Here is a 22,226-nt window from a genome sequence, read left to right on the forward strand (position 1 = left end):
TGTTGAAGGAAAGAAGAGGAAGGTGGTGAGGCTGGGGCAGGTAGTGAGGTAGCACTGAGTTCAGATTGTGACTGTGTTACCTTGGGCTGCTGGACCTCTTTGTGCCTCAGTTTTATCAGCTGTAAAATGGGGCTAATAGATGGAACCTTCCGCAAAGGGCTCTCTTGAGATGACTGTAATAGTGCACGTCAGCACATGACCAAGAGCTGGTGTGAAAGGCACCAGGCAGATGGGGATGGTTATCATCGTTATCTTTGTTCTTCATAGGAAATGGGGCCTGGACTGATTTGAAGGCCAGGAGAAGAGTCAGGGGGCAGTAAGGAGGGGTTGAGGGAAGGGACCTGTATACACTGACAGGTAAGAGGCATAGTAAGGAGACGAGCATTACTGGAGAAGAGTGGGGAACTAGGCTGCCTGGGAGTGGCCCAGGCTGCAGAGGTTGTTGATCATTGTGTCATGGAGACCAGGCAGCTCTTGAAAATTTTTGATCATGGAGATGATTTGCAAAAAGTGGTGCTTGAAGATCAAACTGGCAGAAGCATACCAGATGGATTAGAAGAGTACCAGTTGGCAGCCATGGAAAAAACAAGAGGCAGAATGGATAGGAGAGGATTTTCATAATCAGAAAACATTCTTTAGTAAGTATATGTTCATTGGAAAGACTTTGAAAAAGATAGTTAAAAGGAGAAAAAGAGCCACCTAAAATTCTGTCATGAGTAACTGGTCATTGTTAACATTCTGGTGCATTTTCTTTTTAATACTTCTCTCCACTTTCACTCTTGCTTTGTTATTACAATTGTGTTTTGCACATGAGAAAATTTTCCCATATGCCTTTATGATGCTTTTCCCTCACTTAACATTATACCAAATGCCCGTTGTTGGGAGAGTTTTGTGACCTTTCAGGAAGAGAGTAGAAGGCAGTGTTGGTTGGCTGTGAAGAAATGGAGCATGGAGTTGGGTCAGAGATGCTGCTGAGCTTGGAGCCCTTAACACAACGGCCTCTTTCTGAGGCTCCCTCTGCGCTGCGCCCCACAGGCAGCCCTGGTTCTGTAGCACTGTGCTGGGCTGCACTTCGCAGGTAGTTCATTTTTTCCAGCTCCATGTCAAGCAAGTCAGTTGGTGTCATTTTTCTAACAGCGTTTGCTCACTTCGTGTCTCTGTGTCATTGTGGTAATTCTCAACATTTCAGACTTTTTTGTTTTGTTTGTTACGGTGATCAATGATCAGTGATCTTTGATGTTACTTACGACTCACTGAAGGGTCAGATGATGGTTATCATTTTTTAGCAATAAAGTGTTTTTTAATTATCGTGTGTGTGTGTGTGTATATATACACACACACACTTATTTTTAGACATAATGCCATTGCACATTTAATAGTGTACAGAGTATAAAGCATAATTTTCATATATACTGAGAAGCCAAAAAGCTTGTGTGACTTGCTTTATTGCGATGTTTACTTCATTGCAGTGGTCTGGGGCAGAACCCGCAATATCTCCAGTGTCTGTCTGTCTTAGTTACCTCATCTGTGTCCGTGCTCGGTTGTTCAGTCGTGTCTGACTCTTTGCGACCCCGTGGACTGTAGCCCTCCAAGCTCCTCTGTCCATGGGATTTTTCAGGCAATAATACTGGGCTGGTGGGTTGCCATTTCCTACTCTAGGTGATTGTCCTGACCCAGGGATTGAACCTGAGTCTCCTGCATCTCTTGGAGTGCAGGTGGGTTCTTTACTATTCAGCCATTGGGGAAACCCGGTTACTTTGCTTGGGCTATGTTAATTCACTCTCAGAGCTTCCCTAAGCTAGGTGTTGCTGTTATACACATTTATAGATGACGCACCTGAGGTTTAGAAACTTGTTACAGTCACACAATTAGAAGTTGTGTAGCCGTTTTGAGAGTGACACTGAAACCAGCAGATTTGTTCCCTTGACTACTTTGCTTTAGACTTTGTTTCTAGGTCTCCCCCGTTAACTGCTATACTGTTAAAGTGAGACTTAAACAAGTTGACCCATGGGACTGCTCCTCCAGTGGTCTGACTATTAATATAAGTTCAGTTCAGTCACTCAGTCATGTCTGACTCTTTGTGAACCCGTGGACTGCAGCATGCCAGGCTTCCCTGTCCTTCACCAACTCCCGGAGCTTGCTCAAATTCATGTCCGTTGAGTCAGTAATGCCATCCAACCATCTCATCCTCTGTCATCCCCTTCTCCTCCTGCCTTTGATCTTTCCCAGCATCAGGGTCTTTTGCAATGAGTCGGTTCTTCGCATCAGGTTGCCAAAGTATTGCAGTTTCAATGTCAGCATCAGTCCTTCCAATGAATATTTAAGACTGATTTCCTTTAGGATTGACTGGTTTGATCTCCTTGCAGTCCAAGAGACTCTCAAGAGTTGTTGGCAACACCACAGTTCAAAAGCATCAATTCTTCAGCACTCAGCTTTCTTTAAGGTCCAACTCTCACATCCATACATGGCTACTGGAAAAACCATAGCCTTGACTATATGGACCTTTGTCAGCAAAGTAATGACTCTGCTTTTTAATATGCTGTCTAGGTTTGTCGTAGCTTTTCTTCCAAGGAGCAAGCGTCTTTAATTTCATGGCTGCAGTCACCATCTGCAGTGATTTTGGAGCCCAAGAAGATAAAGTCTATCACTCTTTGCATTGTTTTCCCATCTATTTGCCATGAAGTGATGGTACCGGATGCCAGGATCTTAGTTTTTTGAATGTTGAGTTTTAAGCCAACTTATTGACTCTTCTATTTCACTTTCATTAAGAGGCTCTTTAGTTCCTCTTCTGTTTCTGCCACAAAGATGGTGTCACCTGTGTATCTGAGGTTATTGATATTTCTCCTGGCAATCTTGATTCCAGCTTGTGCTTCATCCAGCCCAGCATTTCACATGATGTACTCTGCATATAAATTAAATAAGCAGGGTGACAATATACAGCCTTGTTGTACTCCTTTCCTGATTTGGAACCAGTCTGTTGTTGCCTGTCTGGTTCTGATTGTTGCTCCTTGACCTGCATACAGATTTCTCAGGAGGCAGGTAAGTCGGTCTGGTATTTCCATCTCTTGAAGAATTTTCCACAATTTGTTGTGATCTACACAGTCAAAGGCTTTGGTGTAGTCAGTAAAGCAGAAGTAGATGTTTTTCTGAAACTCTCTTGCTTTTTCTGTGATCCAACGGATGTTGGCAATTTGAACTCTGGTTCCTCTGCTTTTTCCAAATCCAGCTTGAACATGTGGAAGTTCAGGGTTCACATACTGTTGAAGCCTGGCTTGCAGAATTTTGAGCATTACTTTGCTAGTGTGTGTTTGAGTGCAACTATGCAGTAGTTTGAACATTCTTTGGCATTGCCTTTCTTTTGGTTTGGAATAAAAACTGACCTTTTCCAGTGCTGTGGCCACCGCTGAGTTTTCCACATTTGCTGGCATATTGAGTGTTGCACTTTAACAGCATCATCTTTTAGGATTTGAAATAGCTCAACTGGAATTCTATCACTTCCACTAGCTTTATTCGTAGTGATGCTTCCTAAGGCCCACTTGACTTCGCACTCCAGGATGTCTGGCTCTAAGTGAGTGATCACACTATCATAGTTATCTGGGTCATCAAGATATTTTTTGTATAGTTCTTCTGTGTATTCTTGCCACCTCTTTTGAATATCTTCTGCTTCTGTTAGATCTATACCATTTCTGTCATTTATTGTGCTTATCTTTGCATGAAATATTCCCTTGGTATCTCTAATTTTCTTGAAGAGATCTCTAGTCTTTCCCATTCTATTGTTTTCCTCTATTTCTCTGCATTGATCGCTGAGGAAGGCTTTCTTATCTCTCCTTGCTATTCTTTGGAACTCTGCATTCAAATGGGTATATCTTTCCTTTTCTCCTTTGCCTTTCACTTCTCTTCTTAGCTATTTGTAAGGCCTTCTCAGACAACCATTTTGCCTTTTTGCATTTCTTTTTCTTGGGGATGGTCTTGATCCCTGCCTCCTGTACAGTGTCACAAACCTCCATCCATAGTTCTTCAGGCTCTCTGTCTATCAGATCTAATCCTTTGAATCTATTTGTTACTTCCACTGTATAATCATAAGAGATTTGATTTAGGTCTTACCTGAATGGTCTAGTAGTTTCCCCTACTTTCTTCAATTTAAGTCTGAATTTGGCAATAAGGAGTTCATGATCTGAGCCACAGTCAGCTCCCAGTCTTGTTTTTACTGATTATATAGAGCTTCTCCATCTTTGGCTGCAGAGAATATAATCAACCTGATTTCGGTATTGACCATCTGGTGATGTCCACGTGTAGAGGCTTCTCTTGTGTTGTTGGAAGAGGGTGTTTGCTAAGACCAGGGCATTCTCTTGGCAAAACTCTATTAGCCTTTGCCCTGCTTCATTTTGTACTCCAAGGCCAAATTTGCCTGTTACTCTAGGTATCTCTTGACTTCCTACTTTTGCATTACAGTCCCCTATGTTGAAAAGGACATCTTTTTTGCTTGTTAGTTCTAGATGGTCTTGTAGGTCTTCATAGAACCGTTCAACTTCAGCTTTATTGGTTGGGGCATAGACTTGGATTACTGTGATATTGAATGGTTTGCCTTGGAAACAAACAGAGATCATTCAGTCATTTTTGAGTTTGCACCCAATTAATGCATTTCAGGCTGTTTTGTTGACTATTAATGTAAACTGCCCTTTCAACGTTCTAAAATACAATTTGACTAGCAATGCAAATCTAAGACCAGTGTTGGTCATTGATTAATCCCTCTCAAGCATACATGTGTGTTGTTTTCATTCTTTTGAATTAGGGAAGAAACCCCAGAGAAAGGTAAATAATAGGAAAAAGTATAAAAAATTCTCCTTTTAATGCCTGCAGTATAAAAGTTCTTTTTATTCACATTGACATATTTTATTCCTTTGAGACTTAAGCCACATTAACTCTGGATTACAGGAAAGAGGTTTTATCTTTTAAGATTAGTTTATGGTTTTGCCTACTGTTTACATGTTTGTTTCATCTAGAAAAACAACGAAAATATGATATATGTATTATTTAGTTTACTTTTTAATGGAGCAATAATTGTAAAGACTGATTGTAAGCACATTTACTTATTAAAAGTAGAATTAAACATCTCTAGAGCAGTCTGGGCTGCATATGAGTGAATCTTAGCTTAGAAATATGTTATTTTTTCAAGATTATTTTAATTATTTATTATTATTTTCTTTTTTGCTGAGTTGTGGCATGTGGGATCCTAGTTCCCAGATCAGGGATCAAACTTATAGCCCCTGCAGTTTGAAGTGCAGAGTTCTAACCACAAGTTCCTCCCCTGTTAGAAAACAGAAATGTGTTATTGACCCAACTTTTTTCTTTTCCTGTACTTCTGTAGTGGGTGAACAACCCTAATCTGGAGACAGCTTTAGATGTGGTGGCTATGCAAAGCGAAATATGTTAATGAAATATCACAAAGATGTATCCTTCCCCTCCCCCCCCCCCCAAAAAAAAGGTACATGAACAATCTGGTGAAACAGTCTAGTTAATTATATTAATATTATACCAATATCAGTTTCTCTGGAGAAGGCGATGGCACCCCACTCCAGTACTCCTGCCTGGAAAATCCAATGGGAGGAGCTTGGTAGGCTGCAGTCCTTGGGGTCACGAAGAGTCGGACACGACTGAGCGGCTTCACTTTCACTTTTCACTTTCATGCATTGGAGAAGGAAATGGCAGCCCACTCCAGTGTTTTTGCCTGGAGAATCCCAGGGATGGGAGAGTCTGGTGGGCTGCCATCTACGGGGTCGCACAGAGTCGGACACGACTAAAGCGACTTAGCAGCACCAGCAGCAATGTCAGTTTCTCAACTTTGACAATACACTATAGCTATGTAAGATGTCACCATCAGGGAAGCTTAGTAATGGGTAACCAGCACCTGTACTATTCTTGCAGTTTCTCATGAGTCTATAGTTGATTACAAATAAAGCATTTCAAAAACTTCATCAATTTGGAGCAGTTTGAAAAATAACGTTATAAACATGGTTGTGAATTCCTCGGGCATTATGAGTACTAACATGGGAGGAGGGAGACCCATGCCATTCTTGAGCAAAAAAGGCAAATTGTCTCTCCATATTGATAGTCCATATAGTGAGTATCCATTTTTGTAAAACAGAAGTCTTCTACAACAAAAGCTAAATATTCATAGAATATAGACAAAGGCCTTGAAAGATTAGACACCAAATGTTGACACTGATGATCCTTAGCAAGAGGGAATTGGGATTGAGGGCATGCTTATTTAATTTTGATACATGACGGTATTGTTTGAACTTCTGTCCAAAGGCACTTCTTATTTTTATAATTTTTATAAAAAGCAAATATACAACCAAATAAGTGTAGGGTCCTAATGAAAGTTCAAGTTCTGATGTGTCTGTAAATATATATTCTGAGCTGCAAGTTTTTCAGTGTTTTTATCTCAGCCAACACGAGGCTTGTTTCGATCTCAAACTGGTTTGAACTGTTGTTCCTCTTGTTCTTGCCAAAAGTAGTCAATCCTGTCACTTCTCTGGAAAAAAAAATTAATAACCGCTAATAGATCTTCCTGGGGTCTATAACCATTTGGCTCTTTGGACACTAGGGTAATGACAATGCAGCCTTTTTTAAGTTATATTCTTGGATGCATTTTTAATGTGTTCATCTCCTGTGAAAAGAGAGCTTTTAAGGCGTTTGTCTTAATGGCCAGAACATTTTGTCCACATGTTAGCATTTGTCCTATTTTGTCTTTTCAGAAGTGCTGGACCAAGGTTTTCTCATTCATTTGTGTATGTGTATATGTGTGTGTGTGCATGTGTGCACATGTGTGTGTATGAGATAATAAGCCGCCCAAGGGCCTGGATTTCTGTCTTGATTTCCTCACTGCCCTATTCCCAGTGTCTAGAATAATGGCTTATTGTCAGAGACCCTGATGCTGGAAAAGATTGAGGGCAGGAGGAGAAGGGGACAACAGAGGATGAGATGGTTGGATGGCATCACTGACGTGATGAACATGAATTTGAGCAAACTCGGGGAGATGATGAATAACAGGGAAGCCTGGTGTGCTGCAGTCCACGGGGTAGCAAAGAGTTGGACATAACTTAGTGACTGAACAGTAGCAATAACATTGCTGTTGCTTCACAGGCAGGTGTTGAATGAGTGGTTATTTGTGTGTGTTGAAGAGTATCAATGTGATCGTTATAAGAATATCTCTTATTCAGCCTTCCCAGGAACCACTTTGATACTGTTCTTCATGAATGACTTTTCAAATATTGAATCCCCTGTGAATGGGTTAGGGAGGCCTTTTGTGACATTGTCAATCTTATCATCAGTTGGGATGTTTTGGCTGCAAGTAACACTTAACTGGCCCTACAAAGATAACTCAGTACGTTCTCTAGAATAACAAATGAAGGGCCTGGGCCAGGCAAGTTCTGTTCTTTCTGCTCTGCCGTCACCAGATAGCAGCAAAGTGGCTATAGCCATTGCAGGCATCATGCCCAGACATGGCAGAATCCAGAGGCAGGAAGATGGGGAGTCTTCATTTCCTCCAGTTCCTATTTAAGAACAAGAAAACTGTGCTCGCTTCGGCAGCACATATACTAAAATTGGAACGATACAGAGAAGATTAGCATGGCCCCTGCGCAGGATGACATGCAAATTCATGAAGCGTTCCATATTTTTAGAAATTGAGTGATTGTTAAGCAAATCTGTACACAAAAATAAAACTATAAAAATAACCTATATCTAATTATTAATTAAAAAAAAAAAAGAACAAGAAAACTTTCCTCTAAGCCCCCATCTCAGTAGCAGGAAATCGGTCATGTACCCTGTCTAAGCCTACCACTTGCAAGGGGAATGAGACCACCGTGATTGACTTGGGCCTGTGTTATGTTCAGGCAGCTGTAACAAAACACCACATAGTGGGTAGATTATAAATAACAGAAATTTATTTCTAATGGTTCTGGAGGCTGGAAGTCCAGGATCAGGATGCTCTCAGATACAGTATCTGGTGAGGGCCTACTTCCTGGTGCATAGATTTATCTTCTGGCTGTGTGCTCACATGGCAGAAGGGACAAGAGAGCTTTCTTGGGCTGCTTTTATAAGGGCACTGATTCCATTTATGAGGGCTCCACCCTTAAGACCTAATCACCTCCAAAGGCTCCACCTTCTAACACCATTAACTTGGAGTTAGTGGATTCAGATATTAGCAGGCTTCCATGATAGACTGAGTGTCTTTAAACAACAGAAATTTATCTTCTCAGAGTTTTGGAGGCTGGAAAGTCCAAGATCAAGGTGCCAGCTGGGTTGGTTTGTGGCAAGACTTTTCTCCTTGGCTTGCAGACCCGTCTTCTCACGGTGTCTTCGCCTGATCTTCTCATCTGTGCATGTGTGTCCCTAGCCTCTCTTCCTCTTCTTATAGGGACAACAGTCCTATTGGATTAGGGCTGCACCCTTATGACCTCACCTGGTATTAATTAACTCCTTTAAAAACCTTATCTCTGAACACAGTCAAATTGCAGGTTAGGGCTTCAACATATGAATGGAGGGAACATAATTTACTTCGGAACAGGACCCAACCTGATTTTTGTTGGACAAAGACAGAAATCTGAATAAAATAAGGGTTCTGGGGTGTTGATAGTATCCCCACAATCAACAATCACTTTAGTTATTCAGGGACACCAGGACATGGAAGGACACAACTGAAAAGAGTGGAATTGCACTAAAAAAGACTCATTTTATTTTTTGATGTCCAGGCCAGACTTGGGTACAAATCTCATTTCTGCCACTTAGAAGGAAGTGGCTCAACCCAGCTGAGTTTTGGCTTCCTCATCTGTAAAGTAGGGATAACAGACATGGTGTCAAAGGCCATTGGGAAGAGTGAATGGGAAAAGACATAAAAAGCACTCCAGTGAAAGTGAAAGTCGCTCAGTTGTGTCTGACTCTTTGTGACCCCCTGGCCTATACAGTCCATGGAATTCTCCAGGCCAGAATATTGGATTGGGTAGCCTATCCCTTCTCCAGGGGATCTTCCCGACCCAGGAATTGAACCGGAGTCTCCTGCATTGCAGGCGGATTCTTTACCCATTGAGCTACCAGGAAAGCCCAGTGCCTCGTGCTGGGTGCCTGGTGAGTGCTCAGTGTCAAGGCTATTGTTATCAGCTCTTTTGTCTTGGGATTGACCTTGTCTGTGCCGTTTGAAACTTTCCCCAAACCACTGCGCTATGGGATACTTTTTTCTATTGATTTTCTTAACAACAAGAGCTCTTTTAAAGATGCATAATTGTCTTAAGATAGCTTTAAAGCCATTAATAGTATTCCAATGAGTAAAACATTTATTTTCTTTTGGGGAAAAAAAATGCTTCAAAATGCACTTGAGAGGAAGTGTAGTGAAGAGCATGGCCTTTGATGCCAGACTTCCCAGGTCACGTCCAGCCCACCATAACTAGCCATGTCATTGTGGCCCAGCCACGACACTGTTCAGTAGCTTGGTTTCTCATCTGTGAAGTGGGAGAATTGAGAGCCTGCCCCACGGGGGTTGTGAGAAGTGGGAGCATGACTGTCAACTGCTTCTCCCTGTGGCTGGCCAGCACCAAGTACTGGCCCAATGTTTGTTACTCATTTCACTTAGAATTCTACAGACACCTCATGAAAGGGGAGGAACACTGGGGGTCTAGAAGAGGTGGAAAGTGAAAGCGAAAATCGCTCAGTTGTGTCTGACTCTGTGCAACCCCACGGACTATACAGTCCATGGAATTCTCCAGGCCAGAATATTGGAGTGGATAAGCTGTTCCCTTCTCCAGAGGGTCTTAGGAGAGGTAGGGAGCAAAGCAAATTTCATTCTCACTGGTACCCTAGAGCATGGGTGGTACCACTGTTATTGTCCTGTAGGAATCTGCAGGTGGCATGGTACCAGCTGTGTCGTCTGCCTACAGATGAAGAAAAGTAGTTGGTGAGACTGTGTTTGAACCCAGCGGTGTGTGAGACCAGGGCCCTAGCTCTTACCCATTATACTAAATGCCACAAGAATGAACTTGTTTTCTCCTCCATCCTCCCCATCCTACCAAGCACTGAGAATTATAGAAAAGGGTATGTAAATGACCACATTTATTTTAAAGTATTACTTCGCAAATCTGCTCATGAGAAGTGTTACTTTAGATCCCCCAACTTGATGGTTTTTATTATTTTTTTTACTTAGGCTCTGCTAACAGAGATGATGGAGAGATGTAAGAAGCTAGGAAACAAGTAAGTATTTTGAAATTCATAAAGCCTGTGTTTGAAAATAGAGTCAGTTGCTTTTTTTTTTGAGCTTGGCATGCTTGCATGGGCAAGAGGCCTACAGAGCGGCAAGGTAGCACCTGACCTCACGAATGCTGCAGTCCAGTTGCCTGGCTTCTGATATTGGCTCCACTCTTTCTTAGCTGTATGACCTGGGGTCACTTGCTTTGACCTTTCTGTGTCTCCCATTTCTTCATCTGTAAAATGGGTATAACAGCAGTGCTTTCCCTGTGGGGCTGTGATAAGTGATAAAGTCAGGATAAACTGGAATTCTTGTCTTCTGGGCATAAGAGGTTTCTCCTCCTTTCAGTAGTAGGTGAGGAGCCTGGAGTGGGGTTTGTTCACCACTATGTCCCTAGGTCCTAGAACAGTGCTTTTCATAAGAGACGTGGATATATATTTGCAGCCTGGATCAGTATTATTACTTAATGTTTAATTTTATTAGTGCACTGAAGGCTCCCTCTGTTTCTTCTGTTTAAATGGATTTGATTACTTTCTTATTTACTATCCATCCATTGATCTGTGCACCCATTCACTCATCCATCCACCCATCTTTCATTCTTCCAGCCAATTGAATATTTATCAAGCTCTGAATATGCACAAAACACTGTGTTAGTCTCTAGAGGTTTGTTAGTCTCTAGAGGTTCCCTTTTTACTGCAATCTTTTTTTTTTTTTCCTACCATTAAAGGGCTGTCAGTCATCTTTTCTAACAGCATACATCCTAAAATGAAAGCGATTTTCTTAAAGGGAAGCTCTGCTGACGTGGGGCATATGTGTCTTGCAGTGCCTTGCTGTTGAACTCTGTGATGTCGGCTTTCCGGGCCGAGTTCATTGCTACAAGGTCCATGGATTTCATTGGCATGATTAAGGAGTGCGATGAGTCTGGTTTCCCCAAGGTAGGCTCTTGACTTCATGCTTGGTGGAGAGTAGATAGGCAGTGTTTGCCTGACAGCTCTCCAGGGAGAGGGAGTCTGGTGTCAGGGGCAGCTCGGGCCAACAGGAAAACAGGTGAAGGCTGTGTTTCTGAAGAGTGCAGAGGAAGGCAAGTTAGCGACTGGGATTGTGAGACACATGTAATTGCTGAGAGTCAGGCCTCTGTGAGTCCTAAATTTATCCAGTTAGCTCACTATGAAATATTTAGGAAAAACTTTGGTCTTACATCTTTAAAAGTATATCATCATCCATTAATTATGAAAAACTTTGTGTAGAAGAATAGTATGGCCCACAGATTGGACCAGTACGCAGAGCTAGCTCTTCATTCCGACCCTCTCAGTCTAACTTGCATAAGTTTGTGGTAGAACTTCAGAAAAGGGTTGTTGGAAGATTAACCTTAAGATAGGCCAACTATGATAGCCTTTTCCTTTATTTTCTTAAGTTACTCTGATTTTGAATCTGAGATCGTAATGTTTGCTATATTTCTTAGCATCTCCTTTTTCGCTCCTTGGGGTTAAACTTGGCCTTGGCTGATCCTCCTGAGAGTGATCGACTTCAGATTCTCAATGAAGCTTGGAAAGTTATCACTAAATTGAAGAATCCACAGGTGGGTGACAATTTATACCTTGTATTGACTGCTTTGTGCCCAAGTTATGTAGTATGCTCTTTCTTTACTTTCTCTTTCAACTAATCATCCTTATTTTTTTAAAAAAAGAAATCTTCTTTTAATTGTATTGTTTGTCAACCTATAATGGAGAACTTAAAACTTGAAAGATGTATTTCTTGATTTTTGTGTCCCTATTATGTCTTACTCTTGTGGCCTTAGGTGAGCGAGAAGTATAAAATTATGAATACTTGAAACTTGAAAAGACCCATAGCTCTGCAAAGAGCATTCTAAGTGCAGCAGTCCATAGCATAATTGACCCTTGAACGACATGGGTTTGGACTGCACAGATCCACTTACATGTGGAGTTTTTTTTCAGTGGTAAATACCATGACACTATATAACCTTTGGTTGGTTAAGTCCACAGAAGCGACATTTCAAATACAGAGGAATCATGGATGTAGAAGGCTGACTATAAGTTATACATAATTTTTGACTGCATAGAGGGTCAGTGTCCCTAAATCCTGTGTTGTTTAAAGGTCAAGTTGTATTTGGATTTGAAAAAAACAATTTATTGAGATAACTCTAAATTGAAGATCAGCAGTTAAACCAGTAATTAGCAAAAGGGAGTTCCAGTTTCCATCCCTTGAACGGACAGTGGAAGCATCTTTCTTCCCATACTTCTGACATGGGAAGTCTTAGGAAGATGAACCAACTGATTTTAGTTGCTATAATGCATGTAGTGCTGGTCATCATTTTGCAGGTTTGGGTTTTATGCCTCACTTCCTTTTAGGAAGCATGCCAGCAATTTATGTGGCTGCCATTAGGGGATGGTATTGGCTGTCTTTGTGGCCAAACTTCACCATACTCTGCACTCTCTCCTACGTCCTTGTTCATTTAGCTTGTTGGAACAGCATATAATAGACTGTGTGGCTTCTATACAATGGAAATTTATTTCTCACAGATCTGGAGGCTAGAAGTACAAAATCGGAGGCCAGCATGGTTGGTTGGAGAAGGAAATGGCAAGCCACTCCAGGATTGGTGCCTGGGAAATTCTGTGGACAGAGGAGCCTGGTGGGCTACAGTCCTTGTAGTTGCAAAGAGTCAGACATGATGTAGCAAATCAACAACAACAAAGCATGATTGGGTTCTGATGAGGATCCTCTTCCCAGGATGCAGACTGTCAGCTTCTCCTCACATGGCAGAAAGAGGGAGGAAGACCTCTCTAGGATCTCTTTTACAAGGGCACTAATTCCATTCACAGGGTCTCCACCCTCATGACCTAACCACTGCCCAAAACCCTTACCTCCTAATATCATCGCATCAAGGGCTAAGATTTCAACATGTACATTCAAGGGGGATACAGACATTCAGACTGTAACACAACGAGTAAGTGAATATGGATGTAGCATTTGATTGGATCATTTATTGAGAAGGAAATATTAAAATGAACCCAGTTATAAACCCCTTGCTGGGGACTTCGCTGGTGGTCCAGTGGCTAAGACTGTGTGCTCCCAATGTGGGGGGCCCAGGTTTGATCCTTGGTCAGGGAACTAAATCCCACATTCCGCAATTAAAAGATCCACATGCTGCAACTAAGACCTGGTCAAATAAATACATTTTAAAATAAGCCCTTGTTAATCACCACATTTATGAAAATGTATTAAGAACAGTGGTATAATTTAGGAAAATTAGGAGCTTATTTACAAAATTGTCTACCTATGTTGTGCTCAGTCAGTCATGCCCGACTCTTTGCCCCATGGAGTACAGCCTGCCAGGCTCTTCTGTTCATGGAATTTTCCAGGCGAGAATACTGGAGTGGGTTGCCATTTCCTATACCTATGTTCAGCAGAATCCTTGCTAAACTCCAGCTATTGAAATTCTCTGTTTAACCTAACTGATTGGCTAATGAAAACAGCTTATTTAGGATATTTAAGTTAAAAACCTCTGGGCCTCTGGTTCCTGTACTTCAGGACTTCAAAGCAACCTTGCATCAAAAGCTCATAATAACAATTTTCTCCAGTCTTTAACTTCATTCTCTCCTCATTAAGTCCTTCTTAGCATTCCCATTAGACTTTAGAATATTCCTGCCTTTTCTTGTGTGAATGAGAGTGTTTTCTCCCCTCCCCTTTCTTCTTTCTTTTCTGGGGAGTGTCAGAACAGAAGAGGTATCCGTGCAGATTCTATTTTTCCTTTGTTTTTTCTTGGCCATGCCTTGTGACACGTGGGATCTTAGTTGCCTGATCAGAGTTTGAACACATGGCCCCTGCATTGGGAGCATGGAGTCTTAACCACTGGACTGCCAGGGAAGTCCGGATTCTATTTTTCCTTGGCCCTTTTCTCCCATTTGCGTGTTTTCTGGAACAGACAGCCTTACTAAGTTGGTCATCACCGTTTCCATAGCCATCTCATTATCTTTTCTATTTGAATCTAACACATCCTTTCTTACCTAAAACCTTTGTGCTTTCTTAACCCTATTACAACATATATACATCTCCCCTCTCTAGGACAGATGGTTTCTTTTTAAAGGCAGGAGGCCTGTTTTTTTCTCAGGACATTCAAGTGTCACATCTTAAACAATGCTTGAATTTTCAACCAGATCCGTGGTCCTTGAGACGTGATGAGGACTGTTTTCTCTGCTGCCCCGCAGCTCTCCCGTTCTCCAGGCGGGGCAGAGCTTCCCAGATTTCTGTTTTGGCCCAAGTAGTGATTCTGGAATGAAAGTCTAAATTAGTTTCAGGCAATTTATATTTTCTCATCTCACGTCTCAGGGGTAGAATTTATTAATGGGCCAGAGTTTTCTGTACATGACTCTTGAAATCGCTATCAGTAGTTTCAGAGCCCTTAAGGAATTTGTGCATTATGAGTTTTTGCCATAAGGTCAATTGTAAAGCCATTTTTGCTTTTTCTTTGTAGGACTACATTAATTGTGCTGAAGTGTGGGTGGAGTACACCTGCAAGCATTTCACGGTATGTGTCCTGTGGTATTGTCTTTGTGGTATTGTGTGCTGTATATTTTTTTCATGTTCATAATTGTGAATAAGTCTAGCATAGACCTTTATGAATTTTGTGATGCTAATTATCCTTAATTTATGAAAATTGCACCCTTTATAGTATAATGTAATGAGGCATTAATATGTGAACTATAACAAAAAGGTTCACACTTACATGTAAGTTTGGGAACTACTGCTTTTACAGAGTTAAGCAGATTTTTGTTTTTCACCACAATACACCTTAGATGCTTATTGTTAAAGTTCTTTGTGACTTTCCATGGAAGTCTAGTCAGCAGTGTTTCCCAAACATATTTGATTTGCTTGTAATTTAATTTTTTTCTAAGCAAACAAAGATGCTTCTTTCCCTAGGCCCAGACTAGAAGCCCAGTTTGGGAGATAGTGGTCTTGTCAATGAGCAGAGACTTTAGAAGCAGGTAGAAGTGGTTTCAAATCCTGTTGCCAGGTGTTTATTTTAATCAACTTTAAAAAATATTGAAGTTTAACCTACATGAAGAAAGCTTACAGAAACAGTTAAGTTTGCTGTTCAGTGAATCTTCACTGATACACCCAGGGAATCATGGTCCAGATAAAGAAATAACTCCCCATCCCCACCCCAACCTGAAGCCCCCCATACTTCCCTCTCAGTCATGACCTTGGAAGTTGAACATAAACACCATCTGGCCTCTTAACTCCAGAAATGGGTTTTGCCTCATTTTGAGCATTATTGTAAATGTTAGTCTGTTAATTTTCTTTCTTTCATCCAGTTTTTGTTTTATGGAAACTTCTAGCATATGATGTCTGTTGTACTCATTACCCAGAAGTGACCAACTTATGACAAATGTTGTTTCATTTGTGCCTTACCCCTTCTCCCCACCCCTGGATTATTTTGAAGCACAGCTTAATCATCGTGTTTTACCAGTCACTATTTCATTGTATAGCTCTGATGTAGAATTTCCTTTTCTGAAACAAAATCTCAATATATTATCCTAACAGAGAAAATTAATTATCTTTTAATACCATTGAAACTTGATAAATATTCAGATTTCCCCTAGCTGTCTCATAAGTTTTTCATACTTTGTTTGTTCAGTCAGGATTAAAATGGGCTAGCACATACGTTGTAAAACACTTTAATTCGAGTCCTTTTAACCTTTAAGTTCCCTCTCTTCCCCTCTTTCTTTCCTTCCCTCCCTGTTCCTCTCCTTTTTTATTCTGTTATTTATTTATTGAAGAAATCGGGTCCTTTGTCCTGTAGAGTTTCCCAGTCTGGACTGGCCAGAGGCATCCCTGTGGTGGTGTTAACATGTTCTTCTGTCTCCAGTGTTTCCTGTAAATCGGCTGTTAGTTCTGGAGACAGGAGACTTCATCAGCCTTGTATTCTACTTTCTGACACCATGGGTGCTGGTATGGTGCTTCTCCTGGAAGGCTCATGGTATCTGGTTGTTTCTCCACGGCATGAACGGCCACCAAAGTGCATTCATCTCATGGTTTATCATGGGTTACAAAGTAGTGATTTTCAGAGTTATTATCATTTCTCCTGTATTTGTTAGCTGGAATATTTGTGTTGTTATAAAGAGAAACTTTTCACGCCACATATTTGGTTACCCTGAGGTACAGTATGTACAGAAAGGCAAGATGCTCATTTTTGTCCTTGTTACTTACTAGTTTTTAGAATGAGTCAATCCCCTAGCATCCCCAAAGGTGACCAGTGAGTAGTAGTTGCTGTTGGTATCTTTAGGGACTCTTGGGTTGAAATATATTTGCTGTGTATCAATCCTTGCAGTTGTATTATTCTTACTGATGCTCAGCGGTCCCACCTTTATCCAGTGACTGCTTTATTCGGTTGGCGTCTGAGTCCTGGCATATTCTCTGTAGTCCTTGATACCTTCCTTGCTTCCTATATAAGGTGCTCCAGCCTCTCTTGTGCTTTCTTATCCCACGTTTGGAATCAGCCCTTTCTCTCAGAAGCTTTGGTTCCTTACAGTGCCACTGGCAGATATTTTTTAGTGCTGTGACACTGGCTAAGCCACTTAACTTCTCTGAGCCTTAACTTCCTCATCTGTAAAATGGGGACAATGACGTCCATGCTGGGGAGGTTAATGAGCATTAACGAGTACATTCTGGCAGCTATTGAGATGGTGTGCTATATGTGCCAGGCGTTTGACCTCTACGCTGCACAGCTTCATATTGACCTTGTCATAAACTTCACTGTTCCAGTTATACAGACTGGACATCAGCTTGCTTTCTCTGTAGAAGGCCACTATTCCTGTATTTAAGACTCTGTGGACCGTGTGATCTCTGTTACGATACACGTGTCCATCATTGCCCCTGTACATAAGGCAACCGTAGACCATATATGAGTGAGCGTGACTGTGTTCTAGTAAGTTTCATTTATGCACACTGAAATTTGAAGCTCATATAATTTTCCTTGTCACCAAATATTATTCTTTCAGTGTGAATGTAAAAACCATTCTTTGCTCCTGGGCTGAATGAATACAGGCACCAGGGTGGATTTAGGCTGTAGTTGGCGGGCCCCTAATGCATCTGACAGAAGTGCGGTGCAGTGGGCATTGGTTACCCAGCCTGTGAAGGTCCAGCCTGTGCTCTTCTCACAGGGCCTCGCTGCTCCGCGCAGCACCTGTGGAGGGGCCCAGCATGGGCGGGCAGAAAGGGGCACGTTGGGTTTCACCACCACTCAGGGAAAGCTGGGACCGTATTACTCCAGAACCTTGAGATCGGTGTTTCAGTCCTGACTTGGTGCAGACATAGCCGTCTTTAGGGCTGTGGTATGGGTGGAATTTTCCCTCAGATGTTACTTGTAGCAGAGTAGTTGAATCTGTTCCCTGGAAGGTGTGTGCTATACTCTGAAAATGTTAGTTCTTTCTTCCAGAAAAATGGTCAGCAACTGTCATACGGTGTCTAATACAGGTCTGATTTTTTCCCCTCTTAGAAACGAGAGGTGAACACCGTTTTGGCCGATGTCATCAAGCACATGACTCCAGATCGTGCCTTTGAAGACTCCTATCCTCAGGTGACAGCTTTATATTTCTCATTTCCACATTGTTAGGAATTTCATTCTGTTGCATTAAATAAGTATTTTGCATGGGGGTCAGGCTGTCAAGTCAGGTAATCCTGGGTTTGAGTCCTAACTTTGACATGTCCCAGCCATGTGCCCTTTAATCAGTTACTTTGTCTTGCTGTGCCTGAGTTTTCTTACCTGTAAAATGGGAAAAATAATAGTCCTCTCCGAGTGGCTGTAAGAATTGAGTGAGGTGTGATGTGGGAGGTACAGTTGCTTGGCATGAGTAAGTAAGATGGCTATGTTCTTCAGTTAAGCTAACCTTTTATTTGGAAATAAATTCAAACTTTATTGGGAAGTTAAAAGAATAGCTCAGAAAGCTCCCATTATTTTTTACGCAGATTCACTAACTGTGAATATTTTCCATGTTTACTTTATCATTATCATTGTATGTACACATATGCACACATATTCCTACATGTGTATGTAAAATTTTTTAAAACCAGTTGAGGGTAAATTGCATACGTCATGTCATTTTTGCCTCTAAAGAGTTCAGTGAGTATTTCATAAGAACAAGGACATCCTCCTTTATAACCACAGTTTAGTTTATCAACTTCAGGAAATTTGACATTAATGTCTTATTTTTGCCTCTCCATAGTCCATATTCCAATTTTGTCAGTGGGTTTAGTGTCCTTAATAGCAGAGTTTTGTTTCCCCTCTAGTACAGAATCCAGCTCAGGATCACTTACTGTAAAGTAACTTCAAACCTAATTAAGATTTTATTTTTTATTTGATAACATGATGTTCTGGCACTTATCGCCTATGATTGGTTGGTGTCCTGACTCACTTAGTATAAGAAAATTAGTTCCATATTCTTGTCTAAATTTTAGAATTCTTACATTTTACTCATTTAAGAATTGTTCACCACTTGCTAATTAAAATGGCTCATTATTACAATTTACTGAGCAGCCACTGGCTATTTCTTGATGGAATGAAAAATGACATAGTTGCGCACAGCAGGCTTTTGGTCAGCACGGTAGAGTCAATAAAATGTGTAGAGAAGATAGGTCATGCTTTTGTGGGTGGTCAGGGTCTCGGGCTCATATGAAGGCTGATGTGCATTAAAATTTTAGTTGAGGAATTCCGATAAGACATTGACTGCCAGTGACCCAATTCACTGAAAACATGAACATAATAGTTTTAATGCCGTTCATTCCTAAGAGACAAGGAAATTATACTACACTGTGATTCTGCTATATGCAAAAACAACTTATAAAAGATGCCCAGGGGTCAGCCTATGTTCCAGACAGCTGCCCATATTGGTTGTGAGCCCTTTGTCTTAAGCGGGGGCCACATCAGAAGAATAAAACTGCAAGAGTCTGTGAACAATTAGCTTACTCCAGGTCTAGGATAGGGAAGGTGCAGGTGAGCCTGAAACATCTTCTTGTGCCAGGAAGTAAGGAATTGCTGCGGGCAGATGAAATGAGCACAGGAGCAGCTTTAAAGGGGCTGTCATGGGCCCCGATTTGAACATCAAAAGAAATAAATACAATAATGGATTATAATCCATTGAGTAAAATATGAATGCAGGAGTTGGCCTTTATGATGAATAGGTAAATAAATAGATAGATGAGGGGTAAGGCAGATAGGGGTGCCATCAATGAAATGTGAAAGAGATGGTAGAGTTGAAAAATCTACACAATGTTTGCAGCCATCTCAGTAAAGACAAGAATCATTCTTCATCCTCAGGCAAGAATCATCAATGAGTGCTAAATCTGGAGGGGATGTTCGTTGAGGAGCAGGATATTTTCATTTCTCTTCCCGTAGAATGAGCGTTAGTTGTAAGGGGAAAAATAGTGACTCTATGTTGGAGAATTTGGATAGCCATTGACAGTAAGAAATCCATATCAGCAAGTGGGATACCGCGTGCCTGCAGATATGGTATCCTGAGAAAGACACAGCATCATCCATGTAGCATTCCAGATGAGAATGCATGGCTCACTCTTATCAAGAGGTAACACTAGTCATGTGCAAATTGAGTTGCATGCTAAAAAGTAATAGCCAAAACATTGCCAAATCATTGCCATCAGTGTTACAAAGGTTAAGGAACTGTTTCAAATCAATTACAGACTATAGAGACATGAAGACAGAATGCATGATCCTGAACCAAATCCTGAACTGCAGAGTGGAAAAAATAACACTGTAAAAAACGTACTGAGACAACTGACAAGACTGGAATACAAATGATAGGTTAAAGTGTTAAAGTTATATCAGTATTAACTTTTCTGAATTTGATAATGACAAAATGGAAATATCAGAGAATATGTTTATTCTTGGGAAATATAAATGAAGTATTCAGGGATGAGGGACATGATACATGCAAACTACTTTAACATGGTTCAGGAAAATATGTCTTACTATATAGAGAGGAAAACTAAGATCATGGCATCCGGTCCTATCACTTCATAGCAGATAGATGGGGAAACAGTGGAAACAGTGGCTGACTTTATTTTTCTGGGCTCCAAAATCACTGCAGATGGTGATTGTGCCATGAAATTAAAAGACACTTACTCCTTGGAATGAAAGTTATGATCAGTCTAGACAGCATATTAAAAAGCAGATACATTACTTTGTCAACAAAGGGCCGTCTAGTCAAGGCTATGGTTTTTCCAGTGGTCATGTATGGATGTGAGAGTTGGACTGTAAAGAAAGCTGAGCGCTGAAGAATTGATGCTTTTGAACTGTGGTGTTGGAGAAGACTCTTGAGAGTCCCTTGGACTGCAAGTAGATCCAACCAGTCCATCCTAAAGGAAATCAGTCCTGAATATTCATTAGAAGGGCTGGTGCTGAAGCTGAAACTCCAGTACTTTGGCCACCTGATGCAAAGAGCTGACTCATTGGAAAAGACCCTGATGCTGGGAAAGATTGAGGGCAGAGGAGAAGGGGACGACAGAGGATGAGATGGTTGGATGGCATCACCAACTCGATGGACATGGGTTTGGGTGGACTCCAGGAGTTGGTAATGGACAGGGAGGCCTGATGTACTGTGGTTCATGGGGTCGCGGAGAGTCGGACATGACTGAGCGACTGAACTGAACTGAACATAGAGAGGATAATAAAACAAAGTTAACAAAATACTAAAAATTGATGACTTTGGATAAAGAGAGCATGGGAGTTTTTTTAAAGCATTTTTTAGAATTATGAAAGTATAAAAACACATTTACAGGAAACTTGGAAACTGCAGAACAAAGTTACATATGGTTCCACTATATATTACAGTTGCCTTTTTAAGTAGATAAATTAAGATTTTTAGTTGGAGTTTTAATATCAAACTCTCAAAAATTAGTAGAATGAATACACAGAAAAATAGAAGGATATAATAGACCTTAAAAACACTATGAACCAATTCAACATGATTAAGATGTATACAATTTTCACACAACAGCAGGATACAAATTCAAGTTCCCATAGACTATAAATCAGGAGACACTGGAACATATCCTGGAATGTAAAACAAGGTGCAAAAATTTCATAGTCTAAAGGTATTAAAATCATACAGAGTCTGTTCTCTTATCACTGTGGAATTATGTTAGAAGTCACTATCAAAAAGTATTTGAAAATAACCCACATATTTTCAAGTATAGTGTAACATTTACCAAGAGATATCTTTGACTTAGCCACTAAAAGCCTCAAAAAAAAAAAAAAAGACTGAAAAAATACAGGAGGTGATTGCAGAGAAGAAAGCACTTAAATGAGAAATAAACATCAAAATGAGAAATTAATATCAAAGGATATTTTTAAAAAACCATGAATTTGGAAATTAAATGTCCACTTTTAAATAGTGAATGTACCTAAAAGCTATAACAAGGAAAATTAGAAAATATTTGTAACAGAATAAAAGTGAAAAGAGAATTTATCAGAATTTGTTGCATGCAGCTGGAGTTGCTCAATGCAGCTAAATACAATGTGGAATCATGAATAAGGTATTATGAAAACAAATAATGGACACTAGCATAAAATTTTGTAAAATTTGAACAAAATCTGTCCTTTAGTTAATAATACTATATTATGTTAGTTTCCTGTTTGTTTTTTTTTTTTTAATGATGTAGTACTTCTTTAGAGAATTTGCGAGTTTTTTAATACTGTTCTTTCAACATTTCTGTAAGTTTGAAATGATTTTACGGTAAAACGTTATAAATAAACAGTCTACACATATTTTAAAAATTCTACCATTGGGTCAATAGATAGGTGAGGAGATAAAGCAAATAGAGCAGAACATTAGCCCTTGTAGAATCTCAGTGGTAAGTGTGTGTTTTCTATATTTTCATTGGATTTTCTTTATGTTTCAGCATTTCATAATGAAATGTTGAAGGGAAGAAAAAAGTGTTTTAAAACATTATT

At 40.5% G+C, this 22,226-nt stretch overlaps 1 protein-coding gene and 1 non-coding gene across 5 annotated transcripts in view; both read left to right on the forward strand.

The window, feature by feature from the left end:
* Positions 1-22,226, forward strand: part of VPS35L (VPS35 endosomal protein sorting factor like) — a 143,416-nt gene that overhangs the window by 62,048 nt on the left and 59,142 nt on the right. For all 4 annotated transcript variants that reach the window (XM_061152945.1, XM_061152946.1, XM_061152942.1 and 1 more), the window contains 5 exons: positions 10,199-10,245; positions 11,064-11,175; positions 11,703-11,819; positions 14,733-14,786; positions 17,757-17,837. In XM_061152945.1, the coding sequence (XP_061008928.1) occupies positions 10,199-10,245; positions 11,064-11,175; positions 11,703-11,819; positions 14,733-14,786; positions 17,757-17,837 (411 nt within the window). The remainder of the gene's footprint in view (positions 1-10,198; positions 10,246-11,063; positions 11,176-11,702; positions 11,820-14,732; positions 14,787-17,756; positions 17,838-22,226) is intronic.
* On the forward strand, positions 7,578-7,683 carry LOC133064102 (U6 spliceosomal RNA). Its single transcript, XR_009694576.1, has one exon. It is a non-coding gene; the product is annotated as a U6 spliceosomal RNA (small nuclear RNA).

Source organism: Dama dama, chromosome 10 (assembly GCF_033118175.1).
Source record: "Dama dama isolate Ldn47 chromosome 10, ASM3311817v1, whole genome shotgun sequence".
NCBI classification, from domain to species: domain Eukaryota; kingdom Metazoa; phylum Chordata; class Mammalia; order Artiodactyla; family Cervidae; genus Dama; species Dama dama.